The sequence below is a fragment of the Terrapene carolina genome, unplaced genomic scaffold, assembly GCF_002925995.2.
Source record: "Terrapene carolina triunguis isolate 2854851 unplaced genomic scaffold, T_m_triunguis-2.0 Scaffold131, whole genome shotgun sequence".
Classification (NCBI taxonomy): Eukaryota; Metazoa; Chordata; order Testudines; family Emydidae; genus Terrapene; species Terrapene triunguis.
The window spans coordinates 32,367,356-32,383,041 of record NW_020664482.1 but is presented as its reverse complement, the minus strand read 5'-3'; the positions used below and the strand labels follow the sequence as shown (position 1 = coordinate 32,383,041).

The following is a 15,686-nucleotide window of genomic DNA, read 5'->3' as shown; positions in this document are numbered from 1 at the left end:
TAATAATAATATTTGGCACTTCTGTAATTCACTGTCCAAAATGTGTTTTGTGCCCTCCTCTGGTGGATTTTTAGAGGATAACTGTATAGCTACAGGGAGTTATATCTTGAACTCAAGTAGTAGAAGCTCATGCTTTTAAATCTGGATGGCTCAGGTTCAATCTTTGGTGACTAGCTATGATGGAGGTTGCTACACTTATAATCCCTTTAATCAGAAGTTCTGAATATGCTTTGTTGTGGGCAGAACTAGCCTATAGTTAAGCAACCGAAAATTTAGAATGGGAAGTGTTGAAATGTTGGGAAGCCTTGTAATTTTGCCAATCTGGAACGAACATCCCATCTGAGGGATGGGGGCGGGGAGAGAGGAGAGTGAGACAGGACCAGGAAACTGGGACAAGGAATCCAGAGCGGTAGTAGGGGGCAGTTGAAATCAGATGAGGAGCTGAGGCGGGTTAGACAGCAATAGGATAGACATAGACTGGAGGGGACGGGGAAGAAGGGTCTTTGACTACTAGAGACCACTCCGTTCTCCGAACATTTGATTCGCGGGAAGCAGGGGAGGGGGAAGAGTAGGGAGCGAAGCGTTCAGGGGAAGGGGCGGAGTTGGGGCGGGGACTTTGGGGAAGGGGCGGAGTTGGGGCGGGACCAGGGGCCCTTGGAGTATCCTCTTTTTCCAGGACTGCAATATGGTAACCCTAATATTGACAGTCATAGAATTAAGTATGCAATTGATTGTTATTTGGATAGCAATGAATCTTGAAATATTGTTGGTCAACAAGCCTTCTCCCCTAATGAATCTGACTTAAAATTCAAAAAATATTCTGCTGCAGTTAGTTCTGCTAGAAAATTCCTTAACCTGCTGATACCAGCAGAGTATGTTCATCCTTATTTGCAGCTCGATATGAGCTAATTCTCTGGAGTCTGAATAGGCATCTTCTACAATACAGTTATCCATCCTCTACACTATGGGCTCCAGGAGGATTGTTAATAACAGATTCAGAAGGTGCATAATACTTAGGTATTAGTAGGTTACTGTATATTTACCAGGGGCCTTTGATAACACTAGAGTAATTAAGTCAGAAGTTACCTAATCCTATTAGTGTCAAACTCTGTAATTTTCAATAAGACATGACAATATTAATAAAGGCCTGTTTACAAATGGAATGAGCTCAGTGTTGACAGTTCTTTCACAGAAGGTGGACGCTGATAACAACAACCCCAGGCTTTCTGTGACCTACTTAAAGGGCCAGTATACCACTTCATTGTCCTTCCTCATGCTGCTGGCACCAGTGTAAAAGAGCTCGTCCATATGAATTTCAATGTAGTCTGATTAGCTGCAGCACTTCTTCTCCTTCAAGCCTGGTTTGAGAACGTAAGTGAGGGTCACTGCTCTACCTCCTTTTTCAAGAAATGAGAAGAGGGAAAACAGGCACAAACTGCAGATTAAAGCAGCAGGTTTTTGGGATATAGTATCAGACCTGACATACAGCTCTGTAGAGAAAATTCAATTTATTTTCCAGTTGGAATAAAGTTACTACATTAGCTTGGTGTGTGTCATCGTGGGCTCTTTTTGCAAAGACATTAGCCATTCTCCTTTCATCTCTCGCTCAATATTCGCAACAGTGTATGGCTCTGAGCAGCGATGGCATAAGGTGAAAAAAGATAGCCTCCTTTAGGCCATAAAAATTAATTTTGTATGTCCCCCTCTGCTTTCTCTCCATTGTTGTTATTTTCCATTGCCCAATCAATTTGAATCAGAGCTGCTAGCTCTGCTCGTAAAGAGTGATTTCATAACTCACATACAGTAAAGTTAGATTTAACTACAAATCCAGCCTCACTCTATAATTCTAGCATCAGACGTAAAAACGTAATTCCTTAGGTTGTGTCCACACTTACGGCGACATACCCTATGCTGCACGGCCCCCTAGCACGGGAATAAATACCTGCTCAGAGATAGCTCTCAAACAGCTCCAACAATTTCTCTTTAAAATAGAAAATTATATGAAGTAAGAAATGCTACTATAACTCTATAATGCAGATATTTCAAGAGAAAATGCTATTATAATCATTGTGGGGAATGGATATCACAAGCTGACACTCCTTTACATGAGTATATTGAGCCTAGGAGGGATTCCTTTGGGAAACGCATCTCTAATTGAATTAAAGGAACAAATACTGATTAAATGCACCAATCTGTCATGAAGCATTGTTTAGATGTCATGGTCCTGATTCGGGCTTCTGCTCAGGCCCCATCACCCTCTTCCACTGGTATAAAGGGGAAGTAAAGTCAGCTGAACTGGCTATCTGGTATCGCCTAGAGTAGACTACAGCTGGCATAATGACTCCTCATAATCACAGGAGAGAAGGTGTCTTGAGTTTTGCTGCACTCCAGCTATTCTCATCACAGCCTCTTGCACTGCCCTGGTCTACTGTAGCTTACACTGGTCCTGAGCCAGCCACAGAATCTTAGGGGCCACCCTGGGTGCCGCTCCCCTAAGCTGCACAGTAGCTCAGAATCAGGGCTGATACCTTTACCTGTGGAAGGGGAGGCTTTTCTTTTAAAATAGATTAATATACAATCCATCATGAGAGAATTTAATTTCTTAAGTGATCTGAATCTGGATTTCTTCAATAACGCTAGTTAGGGTAAATCTCCAGCCCATGAGACTTTCCAGAGAGGAATATAATACTTAATATAGAAAATTCCCATTACAAGCTTACCAAGCAATCTTTTCTTCCGTTGTTCCTTTATTTCACCTCTTAATTGACCCAGATGCACCACACTTCCTATAAAGCTCTCCTTGCTAGTTCACTAAAGAAACTCTTGAATTGTCAATCTAGAGAACACCTGTGCCAAGGATTCACGACTGTGACCTTAGGTATGTGGTCAAACTTGTACATAAGAGCAATTTCCAGCTGATGAAACTTAGTACGACTCCTGCTGCCTCAATCGGCATGAGAGTTGTCCACCTGTGACAGCTAATGCTTGTGGACCACAGGAGAACCATTTCCAGTATTATTTTTATTTTACTATTTATTACAGCACCTATTGCTATCTGTAGGTGCCTCAGTTGCAGAAACCACACATACACACACACACTGCATAAGCTACTTGATTAAACAAAGCAAAAAACAGTCAGACAAATGACAGACAAAGTAAACAGGCTTTACCATCATCCCCAAGGATAACAAGCAGCTCAGAGGACTGCATTCCTAGGTGGGAACTCCAAGCTCAGCAAGCTCTAATACTCACTATGTGGTATTCCCTCAAAGAAGAAAGAGCAAAAGCTTGCCAGCCACTTTCATCTCCTTTGATATGGTATGTGGTAAGAAATGATCTCTCAAATAGCTGGTTTCCAGCCCATCCAGGGCCTTATCACCAATGCTGCACAATGCATCCAGAAGTGAGTGGGGAGCAGAACAGGGACTTGAGCACAGATGTTATGTGAGCAGCCAGACCTCTCAGGAGTTGTGGGTCATGATGACACCAAAATACCGAGTCCAAACTCTACTAAGAGATCCCATTATTCAAGTCTCTTCAGAGCACGTGACTGTGGTTGTCATATTTTGCAGACCTCTCCCCGGAAAGAAGTGAGCAGATGCAACCTCATTTTATTTTGGAACTTCAGTTAGGTTTCAGGGGCTCTCCCTAGAGCAAGTGATTTATTAACTTCACAACCCAGCCAATTCCCTATGAACTGTGGAGATAATCATTAAATTGAAACTGAAGAGAGATATGTAATGACGTGGTCTCGGAAGTGATGGCCCGAGCCTACGACAAGCAGATAATAAGCAAGAATATGTATTCAGTTTGTCTTCAGAATCCCTAATTACAAATTACTCTGCAAAACAACCCTAGAGAACTCCTGCATACCACTGCTGGGATTGGTATTAAAGGAAAAAGAACAAATTAACAAAAAATAATCATTTCCAAACCCAAGGACCAGTCAGGCGGTATCAGGCTGACTCCTTACCTTAGCATTTTTATCAAGAATAATATTCCTAAATATCTTCAGAGAAGGCAGACAAATATGGTACATCCTAACTGCAGAGCTAACCCTAGTGATTGGCACCTGGTCTGAGTATCCAGGTTAGCCTAGACCAAGTGTGAGCAGCCATATTGCAAAGCCATACCTGAGTTACTGTGTCCTCAGTGGTGCTGCACTCACCTATGGTGTGTGATTTCTGGGAGTATATCCCATGGTTCTTTGTGCTGCAGAAAGTGAGATGCTCTATGATTCTTTCCTAGTGAACTGTGGGAGAATCTGTCTGTCCTTCCAGACACACAGGGGAAACTGTGGCTGTGGAGGACTAACAGCACTCAAGTGACTTAGCCAGTGTCTTCACTATAAAGTGAAGTGGGTGGGTTCCAGCCTCAGCGAAAGCAGCACCTGGGCTCCAACCCCCACACCCAGTTAATCCAGTTTCAAAGCACAGTGACAGAATATACACCTGTATTCACACCCTACACGCTGTTGTAATAATCTTTGTACAAAGTACGCCTTGTAAGGTATCATTTGAAAACTCGTAATTTCCTGGTCAATATCATCCTGATAAAAAGTGTGGCAACACTGTATGTGAAGTTATAAGATTCCCCTGTACGGTGTTATTAACATGTGTTCCAAACCCCACAGCCCTGCCCAGACAGAAGTTGGCAAACAGGTCTGTCCTAAACAAAGGAACATTGCTCTGCTTAATTTGCATGTAAGCAGTAAACAGAGTCATCAAGCAGGAAAGGAAGACAAAGGAAGTTCAAACGTGAAAAAACTAGCAAGGAATATCCTTCCACATAGACTCTCTGTCTCCTAGTGCCCAGCTAAAAATGTTTTTCAAGAGGGGGACTGAAACTATATAAAAGGAGGGAAAAACACCCTAGGAACCTCACCGTCCCTGCTCATAACATTCACTGCACCTGAAGAGACAAAGGAAGCAGTCAGTGGACTCTGGGGGAGGGGTTCTGACTACACAGTTTGGTCAGTAAGACTGCTGAAATCACGTGGTGAGAAACTTTGCTTGAATCTGATGCAATTTGTTAAGTTAGGCTGTAGTAAGCATTTAATTTTTATTTTTATTGTAACCATTTCTGATTTTTATGCCTCATCACTTAAAATCTCTCTTTGTAATTAATAAACTTGTTTTATTGTTTTATCTAATCCAATGTGTTCAAGTTGAAGTGTCTGGGTAAATCCAATTGGGGCAAGAAGTTGTGTGCATATTATTCCCTTAAAGGAATAACAGATTTAATACAGTATAGCCGTACTGTCCAGGAGAGTGCTGGGACATACATTACTGGGGGGAAAACTGAGTACTGGAAGTTTGTTGGGGCCCCCTATGGTAATTTTTAAGGCTGGTAAGAGGTACGGTGTGGCTGGCTGGCTGCAGCACACACACACAGATAGCTGGAAGCAACTTAGAAGCTGGAGACTGTTTACGAGCAGCAAGGCATTGTAAAGGGCACCCCAGGTTACATAGCAAGGGTGACACAGCTACTCATTAGTCTGGATTGTACCCTGGTATGTCACAAGCACCACTATCTTCTGGGCACATCTATACTGCCCCTAAAGTTCAGGTTAAGGGGGTGTGAATACCAGTGTGCTCTGAAGTGCTGCCCAGTAACTCCCTCATGTAGATGCTGCAGGTGCAAACTTCAAGATCCCAAGTTTGAATACTTTAATGAGAACTTGGGACCTTTAAGTTTGCCCCCACAACATCCACATGAAGAAGTTAGCGTGCAGCTTTTCAGCATGCCCTGAAACACACATCCTATGCTGACAGTGTAATGACATGTCATCAGAATGCTGGGTTGCCTTTTTTCCAGGTCAGAAATCCTGGTCTGAAGAAACTGAGCTTAATATTCAGCATCACCAACCATATTTTAGCCTGGTTTATACAAAGTGCTGAAAAGGGATTTTCTGGGTTTTTTTTGTTTTAACTGAAAGCGTAAGTAGAAATTATAAGTACTGTCTCTTTCAGATCACAGCAATGTGTAATATCTGAGGACTCACATTTAAGCAGCAATCACAGCTTGTTAACACTTCACAATAAATTTTGCTCTCTGGTTGCTCTGACTATATCACCCTCATCTTTGATTCCTTCCTCTTTCTTTCCCCATCTTGTTTGAGCTCTACCTCCTAATTGTCATGGCGTTGCACAAGTCTCTGAATGTATCTTAGATCTCTGACCTCATATTCAACACAACTGCCTTCTCTCTGAGCTTTTGCATCCTCCCCTCAAATGATCACTTTAAGTATGTCTACACTGCAACTGTGACTGCAGCTCAGGTAGCCGTTCCCATTCTAGCTTTAGTCTTGCTGCTAAAACCAGCAGTGACAGTGCAACAAGACAGGCTTCAGCATGAGCCTTAGGTGCTAGGGGTGCTGGGGGTGATGCTGGAACCCCTGGCTTGAAGTAGTTTCCATTATGTAAAGGATTTATAGTTTGGTTCAATAGCTCTCAGCACCCCCACTATAAAAACTTGTTCCAGCACCCCTCCCGTGAGCTGTACAAACCCACCCAAACTGCCACTATATCTTCACTGCTACTTTTAGCTGCATTAGCTACATTAAAGCTAGCGTGAATATATTTACATGAGATGCTGTCACATCTCCCATTGCAGTGTAGACATACCCTTTGTCTCCTCCTCCTCCTCCTCTCAGCTTTGTGCAACCTTTTATGCCTATGTTTGGAGCAGCTTCTTACTCTCCTCCACTAAATTCACTGACAAAGCCCAGCTCTTTTGCAAAACGTTCCTATACTACCCTCTGTAGAGTCTATGTTTGCACAAATTCTAGCATTTGCACCATTATTATGGTAAAATTAGACTGTAAGAACCTAAGGGCAGGGACATGGTCATTCTACTGGAATACTAAAATCAATAGTTATAATCTATTTAAGAAGGATCAAGTGGGCGAAAGGGGAGGGGACAAAATGGCATTACCTGTTTTTGAGTCACTGATAATTCAGAAGAAAATGTTCTGGAATGCTTACTGATCAATGTCCAAACAGATAAAACACAAGTTGGGGTATTAGTTGAATCTGCTACAGAACACCAAATCACACTATGGAACAGGATGTCCTGCTCCTTATGCACCTATCTGCAACATGTAGGGGAAAAAAACTGTGTGATCATGGGGGAACCTTAATTGAATTACGTATGTTGGAGGTCTCATGCTGCCAGTACTAAACATCCTTTGAATTTCTAAACATTATAGATGACAATTTCGTAACACAGAAAGAATTGCAGCCAACATGGGGGAGATCTTTATTAGAACTTGTCCTGACAGATAGAGAGGAACTGACCACAGAACTAAAAATTGATGATAGCTTAGGTACAAGAGACCACGACGTGATCACATTTATAATGTGAAAGCAAATAAATCCAGACTAGTAATATATGTAGTCGGTGCGTTAATAGGGCCAGTTCCACAAAGCTGAAAACAACTGAACCAAACCATCTGGGGAAGAAGAATTTAATAGGAAAAATGTGAATGATAATATGGTATCATTTAAGAACACCTTATTAGATGCTCAAAAAGACACAGTGAAGGAACAAGGCTGTGCTAACTAAAAAAAAGATCTGGTTAAAGGGAAAGAGAAGGCACCTATAAAAATCATTTTAAAATAATCTATAAAAATGGAAGACAGGGGAAGTTGATGTTATGAATATAAATCAGAAGTTATGAGTTGTAGAAAGTTTATAAGGGAAGCAAAGGGCCATAAGGAGAAACCTGTGGTCAGTAAAGTTAAGACCTATAAGAAGGAGTGTTTTAAACATATTAGGAACAAAAATAATCCTGACAATGGTATTGGTCTATTATTAGATGGAAATGGTAGAATTATCAATAATAATAATTAATAATGCAGAAAAGGCAGATGTGTTCAATAAAGATTTCTGTTCTGCATCTGGGAAAAAATCAGATGATATACCATAATTTCATATATAGTGATGATGATGATATTCTTTTCATTCCACGAGTATCTCTGAAGGATGTTAAAGAGAAGCTATTAAAGTTGGAGATTTTAAAGTCAACAGTCCAGATAACCAAGGAGCTCACTGGACAGTTAATGTTGATTTTCAGTAAGTCTTGGACACTGGGGAAATTCCAGTAGACAAGTAAAACGAATGTTATGCCAATTATTTGAAAGGATAAATGAGATGACCCGGATAACTATAGGCCTTTCAGCCTGACAACAAACCCAGGCAAGATAACGGAGCAGCTGATACAGGACTCAATTAATAAAAAAAATTTAAAAGGGTAATATAATTTATGCAAATCAACATGGGTTTGTGGAAAATAGATCCTGTGAAACTAACTAGATATATTTTTTATGAGATTGCAAGCTTCACTGATAAAAGAGGTAGTGTTGATATAATATACTTATCAAATACCTTAGAGAAGTCTTCGTTACTGTATGACATTTTGATAAAAAACTAGAATTATATAAAATTAACATGGCATACATTAAATGAATTAAAAATTGGCCAACTGATAGGTCTCAAAATGTAACTGTAAATGGGAAATTGTCATTGACCAGGTATGTTTCCAGTAGGGTCCCACAGGGATCAGTTCTTGGCCCCACACTATTTAACATTTGTATCGTTGACTTGGAAGAAAACATAAAATCATCACTGATAAAGTTTGCACAAAAATTGGGGGAGTGACAAAGAAGAGGACAGGTCACTGATACACAGCAACCTGGATTGTTTAGTAAACTAGGCACAAGCAAACAATATGCATTTTAATACAGCTAAATGTAAATATATTAATCTAGGAACAAAGAACACAGGCCATACTTACAGGATGTGGGACTATGAAAAAGATTTGTGGGGAGGGAGATAATCAGCTGCACATGAGCTCCCTCTGTGATGCTGTGGCCAAAAGAGCTAATGCAATCCTAGGATGCATAAACAGGGCAATCTTGAGTCGAAGTAGAGAGGCTATTTTACCTGGTGTCCACAAGTCAAGAATGAAGTTGTTAAATTGGAGAGAATTCAGAGAAGAGTCACGAGAACAATTAAAGGATTAGAAAATATGCCTTATAGCGATAGACTCAACGGGATCAATCTATTTAGCTTCACAAAGAGAAGTTTAAGAGTGACTTGATTAAAGTCTAAGCATCTACATGGGGAACAAATATTTCATAATGGGCTCTTCAATCTAGCAGAGAAAGGTAGAACATGATCCAATGGCTGGAAGCTAAAGCTAGACAAATTCAGACTGTAAATAAGGTGTAATTTTTTTTAACAGTGATAGTAATTAACCAAAGGCCATGGCAGATTCTCCATCACTAACAATTTGTAAAACAAAATGGGATGTTTCTTCTGAAAGATCTGATCTAGGAATTATTTTGGAAAAACTCTATGGCCTGTGTTATACAGGAGGTCAGCTAGATGATTACAATGGTCCCTTCTGGCCTTGAAATCTGTAAATCTATGAAAGTGCTGTGTCTATGACTAAATGAGAATAGCAAATTCCTTTGGATACCAGCAGCAAATGACTTGCATAACTGCATATTTTCTTCGAACGTTCTTAGAAAAAAAGAGAACCTAACTTATTATGTGCTGCTAAAGTGATATAGTCTAAAATAGTGCAACCTATTGAAAACCTATCTGAAGCAATTAGTAATGTATTCTTGCAGTGCCTGATCAATTGCAATTGCTACTGCACTTACAGGATTGGCGAAAATTTTTTACAACCTGCAAAGAGTCTTTTAGGCAGGATAACAGTATGTGTGATTTATTTAAGTCTATCTAGATGCCATTTGTTCTGCTAGATTCTGGTCCTTTATGCAAATGTAAAAACATAGTCTTTTTCTGAAACTCAGCCAGCACTTCTCCCATCTGTCCTCCCTACAGCCTTCTCTAAGCAAGCACCACAGGAAGTAACACACAGAATAGATGGAACTGCCTGCCTGTTAGAGTTCAGACACTTCAAACACTGTACAGTTGAAGCAGAGAGTCAGTTATAAAGTTTGAATGTGTTTTACAATGAATCACTTAGCTACTTATTGGAAGTTCTTGCCTACTGAGGCACATCCTAGAAACCTAGAAAAAATGGACAGGAAAGGAGGGTTGGATGCTAACCTCAGATGGTCAGTATAAGCTTTCTGAAAAGAAATCTCTATAAAATTTCTGTGCACAACACTAGACAAATTAAATCCTGCATTAGGAGAGTACAAGTAATGGCCTCAATCTTGCAACGAGTTCCATTGGAGCATATTCCTGTGCTTGTGTGGAGCTCACTGCAGGAACTGGGTCAAATATACCTACCTGGAAAAACTATTCCTATTTAAAATTAGATAATTAGTTACCAAGGTGCTAACTACATAGATTTTTAATAATAGGCAATAGATTCAAATAATGATTTGTTTTGTTTTACCAAAAATGCACTGAGCATGGTCTTATATTAAAATGACTTTGTAACTGATTAATAATGTATTTTGCAATATTCTAATGAATTAGAATGCAAAATTTTGACTGCTTTTACCTCATCTGGAGAGGTGTAATGCTATCATTTCTGTATATTAAAGGCAATCACATATATTGAATGCCTTTAACTGTATAAATATTGAGGAAGGCAGGTACTGCTGAAAAATCATCTGAAAGTCGTCATATTTCCAACCAGAATTAAGACTGCTTGAAAACCTGGCTATTAAGGACCTTAAGCAGTTCAGATGAGTTCTGAGTGTGAGATTTATGTTGGTTCATAGATAAATATGTAGCAATAATCTTCTCCACGTATCACAAATAAACTCTGCCCTCAAGCACGCAGCAAGTAAGGCTTAGCTAAAATTATTAAAAAGTGAAATGTCAATAAAGGGCTAGAAGCAGATAATGCCCTGGAAGTATTGTACAGCTTGTGGATGTTGCAAATATGTTGTGTTTAAATCTAGAACAACATATCCACTTTGTTGCAGTATATTTACTACACAGTCACTTTGTTGCTTCTGCAGGCTGAGTCCATTGCACACACCAGGGGCTCTCCATCTCCCCATACCCGCCACAAGCTCCGTGTGTACCAAACTCCCAACCTTTCTATTTGAGGGATTCCCTGCAACTCTCCACCCACCTCAATTAAAAGCAGCCTCAAAGCTACTCTAACTTGTGTTCAGACTGCCCATACTCCGCAAGCGCTGTGATCAGCTGAGAACAACAAGAGAGTATAGCAAGAGCAACGATGTCCTGGCTGCAACCTGACCTCAGAGCCTGGGACATCCTCTGTGTTAAATGCTGCATTCATGGTACAGAGGGAAGGGGTGTTATGGAACCACCCCAGCCGAGGGATCCCCCCTCCTGATGCCAGTGATATTCACCAGAATGTGGATGCATTCTGAGCCCTTTCCACTACTGATGCAGTATAAAGGGGCCCAAGGGCAACAGAGAACATGTCCAATTATTCCCATTTCAGTAGGATTAAAATAAACATTTGCAGGTCTGATTTCACAGCCCTTATTCAGGCAAAAGTCTCACTAAAGTCAGTGTGAGCTGACATTGATTATGGAACTGCTAGACCAAGCCTACCTAAAATTTATTCTTTATACCATAAAAGGCATGTCGCTTTTTGCTCATGGTTCTGTTATCTCGATACTGATAGACTATTTTCTCCTCTTAAGAATAGTTCCATTATTTAACTAGGTTTAAAAGTTCAATTTACTGGGCATAATTCTGATCTCAATTTCTCAAACATAAACAGGCATTTCCACTGTTATAAAGAAGGTAGTATGGTGTAGTTGGGCGGAGAATTTGGTCCACTGAACACTATTCAGTAGAACTGCTCTTTTTCTTTTTTAAAAACAGATACCACATTTGCTCCACATTGTTTCTTGGCTGGGACCAAGGAACAATGTGGGGTGTTCTGATGTGGATGCTCATATTGAAATTGTACTTTCATTACTCTTTTTAAAAAAACTGCAAGTTGTCCAGTAAGTTTGTTAGTTAATTCTCTTAAGAACTTTGCAATGCATAGTAACTGTACTGGCTGATTTCTACAGATACTAATATTCACATTGGTTTCCCTTTATTAACAAGGTTTTCATTCTTTCTGAATTCTTCAAAGCCTCTGTTTTATTTTTCTTGCTAAAGGCTAGGTTTTTATAACAAAGGCAATTCAGTAGCTCAGCCATTTTAGAGTCACCATTAATGTCATTCCCTCCTCATTTATTATTGGGTCTACTACCACTCCAGTATTTCTTTTTTTCCCCATGACATATTTGTAAAAGCCCTTCTTGTTCCCCTTTAGCCAGCCTCAACTCATTCGGCTTCATTTTCTGCAGAAAAAATGTTAAGATGAATTAGATTTCCACCCAGCGCTGCAACATTGAGGATCGTTTTAAATAAATCATTTTCCATTACCTATTTACTGTAAATCTACCTAAAACCACAGTTAACAAATGAAGATCACAAATGAATCACAATAACACTTTCCTCCCAAAATATGCCAGACTTGTGATGACTTTTTTAAAGTCAAAAGATTACTCTATTAACACCTTCAATGCCATGTGCTTCTGCATGCCCAAGGCTACGCTTTGTGAAGCCTTCCCATTATTTTTAATGAGCAGTCAGGACCTACACAGTGTACGTCCACAAGACCACAGAAGTGCCCCTTTGTTGCCTATGCATCACAGATCCTAAGTGTGTGAGAAATTTAAAAGGAATGCTGCTGCTTTTTAACAGCTTTCCATAAAGACAAGTGATAATTTCCTCCCTTTGTCATTAGCTAGTATCCACTCCTCCACAAGTAATTCAGGCAGTAAGCTACTTAAAAAAAACTAAAATTAAGCAGTATTTTATTTTTATTAAATTGCTGGTAAGTACCAGTCTCAGTGTTTGTTAGATATCTAGCCAGCCAAATGATGCAATAGCCTGCATCCATTATGCATTCTTGCAGGAGGCGGCCAGTAAATCAGGATGCTTGCTGTGGAGAGAGACTGTCTAGTGAACTGTGCAGAGATATGCCCAAGTCCTTCAGAGAGAGGGAACATTTTCAGCCTCTCATATGCTATTCCAATAGGTTTTAGGATTTAACTAGTTTTTGTTTTGAACACTCCAGTTAAGGACACCCATATACAGAGAAACCTTCACTTGAGAGCCACATAACTTTATGTCAAACAATTATCTGTCTGCAATTGTCTCCTTGCAGTGACCATAAATCTTCCTCATCTATTTCCACACACTTACATTTTATTCTTTTATTCCCTATTCCACATCTGTCTGCATTTCAGCCCATCCCCTCTCATTGCCAGAGGAGAGAAAAGCTGGTATTTTCCAGTACTTTCTGATGTGTAATGTCAAATGCCCTGCTTGTTACAAGCAAATTGGCATTGTTAGGATGGCCTTTGAGAATAACTTAACTCCTCTCCAACCCCTCCCTCACAGGCCTACCCAATCATTAGAGAAACAATCTGATCAAGTCAGTTCAATGGAGGGACTAGTCTTTCCTTCTTTGGAAGTGTTCATCTATATCAGTCCTTTTATGTCCATTTTACAAGTCTATTTTGTTCTTTCAAATGCCTCACTGCCAGGGCTGCTGATCATATGCACTAAGCACATGCTAGAATATGGGCTGTTTACAAAATGTATGTGTATATATGACCAAAAAAAAAAAAAAGGAAAGAAAGAAATACCTTCCTTCTTGACAAATAAAATTGCTATGAGTTGGAAACCTCTATAGTACACCTTCTGTTTACTGGGCCAAATCTTTAACAGATGTAAATCATTGTAGCTCCATTGCCACCAGCCGAAGATCCAACCAATAATCTTGAAAGTTTTCTTGATGCATTTATGGGTCAAATTCTGATCTCAGATGCACAGGAGTAAATCTGGAGTAACTCCATTGACAGCAAATGTGTTATTCAAGCTTTACACTAATATAACAGAGAGTCAATGAACCTTCCTTATGTCTTTTATAAAGGAAAAAAGTTCCCCTGAGCTGATTTTCCACTGCTCAAATCTAATTTGCAAGCAGTAGGAAAAATTTAGTCCATCGCAAGCTGTTGTAAACATGCCTGTCATACTGTGATTGGTGAGCAAATGCCTTAGTGGTCTGAGAAGACTTTTGGCCAGTTGTATAAAAATCATATACAGGTTGGTGGACACTTAACACAGACATACATGCACATCATGTTATTTATCACATAATACTGTGAACACATACATACATACACAGATCTTCACAAAGTGATAACATGATGTGCTTTAATGTAGTCAAATAGGGGCATACTCTTAACATTTTAGGGCAAATATGGTGCATCTCTAGGATGGCAATATAGGGTAATTCTGCATTTCAGTGATCTAGTGAAGACCAGCAAAGTTTGTGGACTGGTAGTGACATCAAAACACACAGTACTACAGAAGAATAAAAGACACCCACCTTAAGAAGTTCATAATGCTGAATGCCATTCACTCCAATGTCAGGATCGATGGCAGAAGGGACAGAATAGCGGGAATTAATGGCTGTGTTCTCAGGGATGGAGATGTTAATGACTGTTGAGGGAAAAAGGGGAGCATTGTCATTGATATCCTCTATCAGGAATCTGATCTTGACCAGTCTGAAGACTTCATCAGGCAAAACTGCTACCTCCACCTCATAAAAGCAGCGGTTCTCACTAAAAATGCCAGAGCACAACTTCTCCCGGTCTATGCGGTTGGCAGTAGTGAATATCTCACCAGTGTTTTCCTCCACCCGGACTAATGGCACATCCCCAGTCTTATACACAAGCTTGAACTGAAGAGGTGATGAAAGGGGCACATCTGGGTCCAGTGTCAAGTTCAGATCCTTGAGCAAATTGCCAATCAGGACATTTTCCGGCAGTTCTTCCCTCACAGTATAATTCTTCTCTTGGGCACCGGACTGAAATACAATGCAGGCTAATAAGACTGCCAAGAGGTAGGTTCCAGACAGCAAGTCCATCTCCAGAATGGCTAATGAGTTCTCCTGAAGAACACCAAGAGTAGCTGGAAAAGAGGAAAGAAAGGAAGAGATTATTAAAAAGCCCTAAAGCAGTACACCAGCCAAATGGTGGAAATGCAAAAGCCAAGTGATTTGAGAATTGTTGCAAAACTAGGTCAATGAAATGCTATCTTTTACTGTGACCATTGTTACATAAAACGAGCAGCAATAAAGCAGATTATCCCTTATATCTGCTTTTTTTTGTTCCCACTTCATAAATGTTGAGTTCAGAATGTGAAGAATGGATCCTCCAAAAATACAAGGGTCCCCATGAGAGTGTGTTCTTCCCACTCTCCGCTCCCAAAGACAAACCCTCCTTTCCAGACCTCCCTCAGCCACATTGGTACTCATCTTTCTCTCACTCCCAACTCCTTGATCTTGTTCCCTAGTGAGGCACCCAAGTCAATCTCAGCTCACCCCAGCAGGTGGTTTGCAAGCAGGCGTCAGCTGTCTGCCACCTGCTGGGGTGGGCTAATTCACTTCTGCATATGGACCTGCAGACCACATTGCTGGGATACAAACTGTACTACTCTTAATCCACCTCCGAATTTCGCACAACTAAAACTACATGACAGCTCTAAGCATTAAAATGTTCTATCGTCTAATATAGCAATTCACATGCGCAAGGAAAACTAATCAAAATGATGTCTGAAGAACTTCAGCCAACAACTGATGGAAAGTCCAACTACTAGCACAACACACAGCAATCAGTCCACTTCAGCACCAAGGAAGGACTTGA

The 15,686-nt window shown here is 40.2% G+C and overlaps 1 protein-coding gene across 1 annotated transcript in view; it reads right to left on the bottom strand.

The window, feature by feature from the left end:
- The window catches only part of PCDH11X (protocadherin 11 X-linked), a 65,215-nt gene extending 50,307 nt beyond the window's left edge, over window positions 1-14,908 (bottom strand). The window contains exon 1 of the mRNA XM_029911884.1: window positions 14,369-14,908. Within this exon, the coding sequence (XP_029767744.1) occupies window positions 14,369-14,908 (540 nt within the window). The remainder of the gene's footprint in view (window positions 1-14,368) is intronic.
- Between the last annotated feature and the right edge of the window lie 778 nt (window positions 14,909-15,686).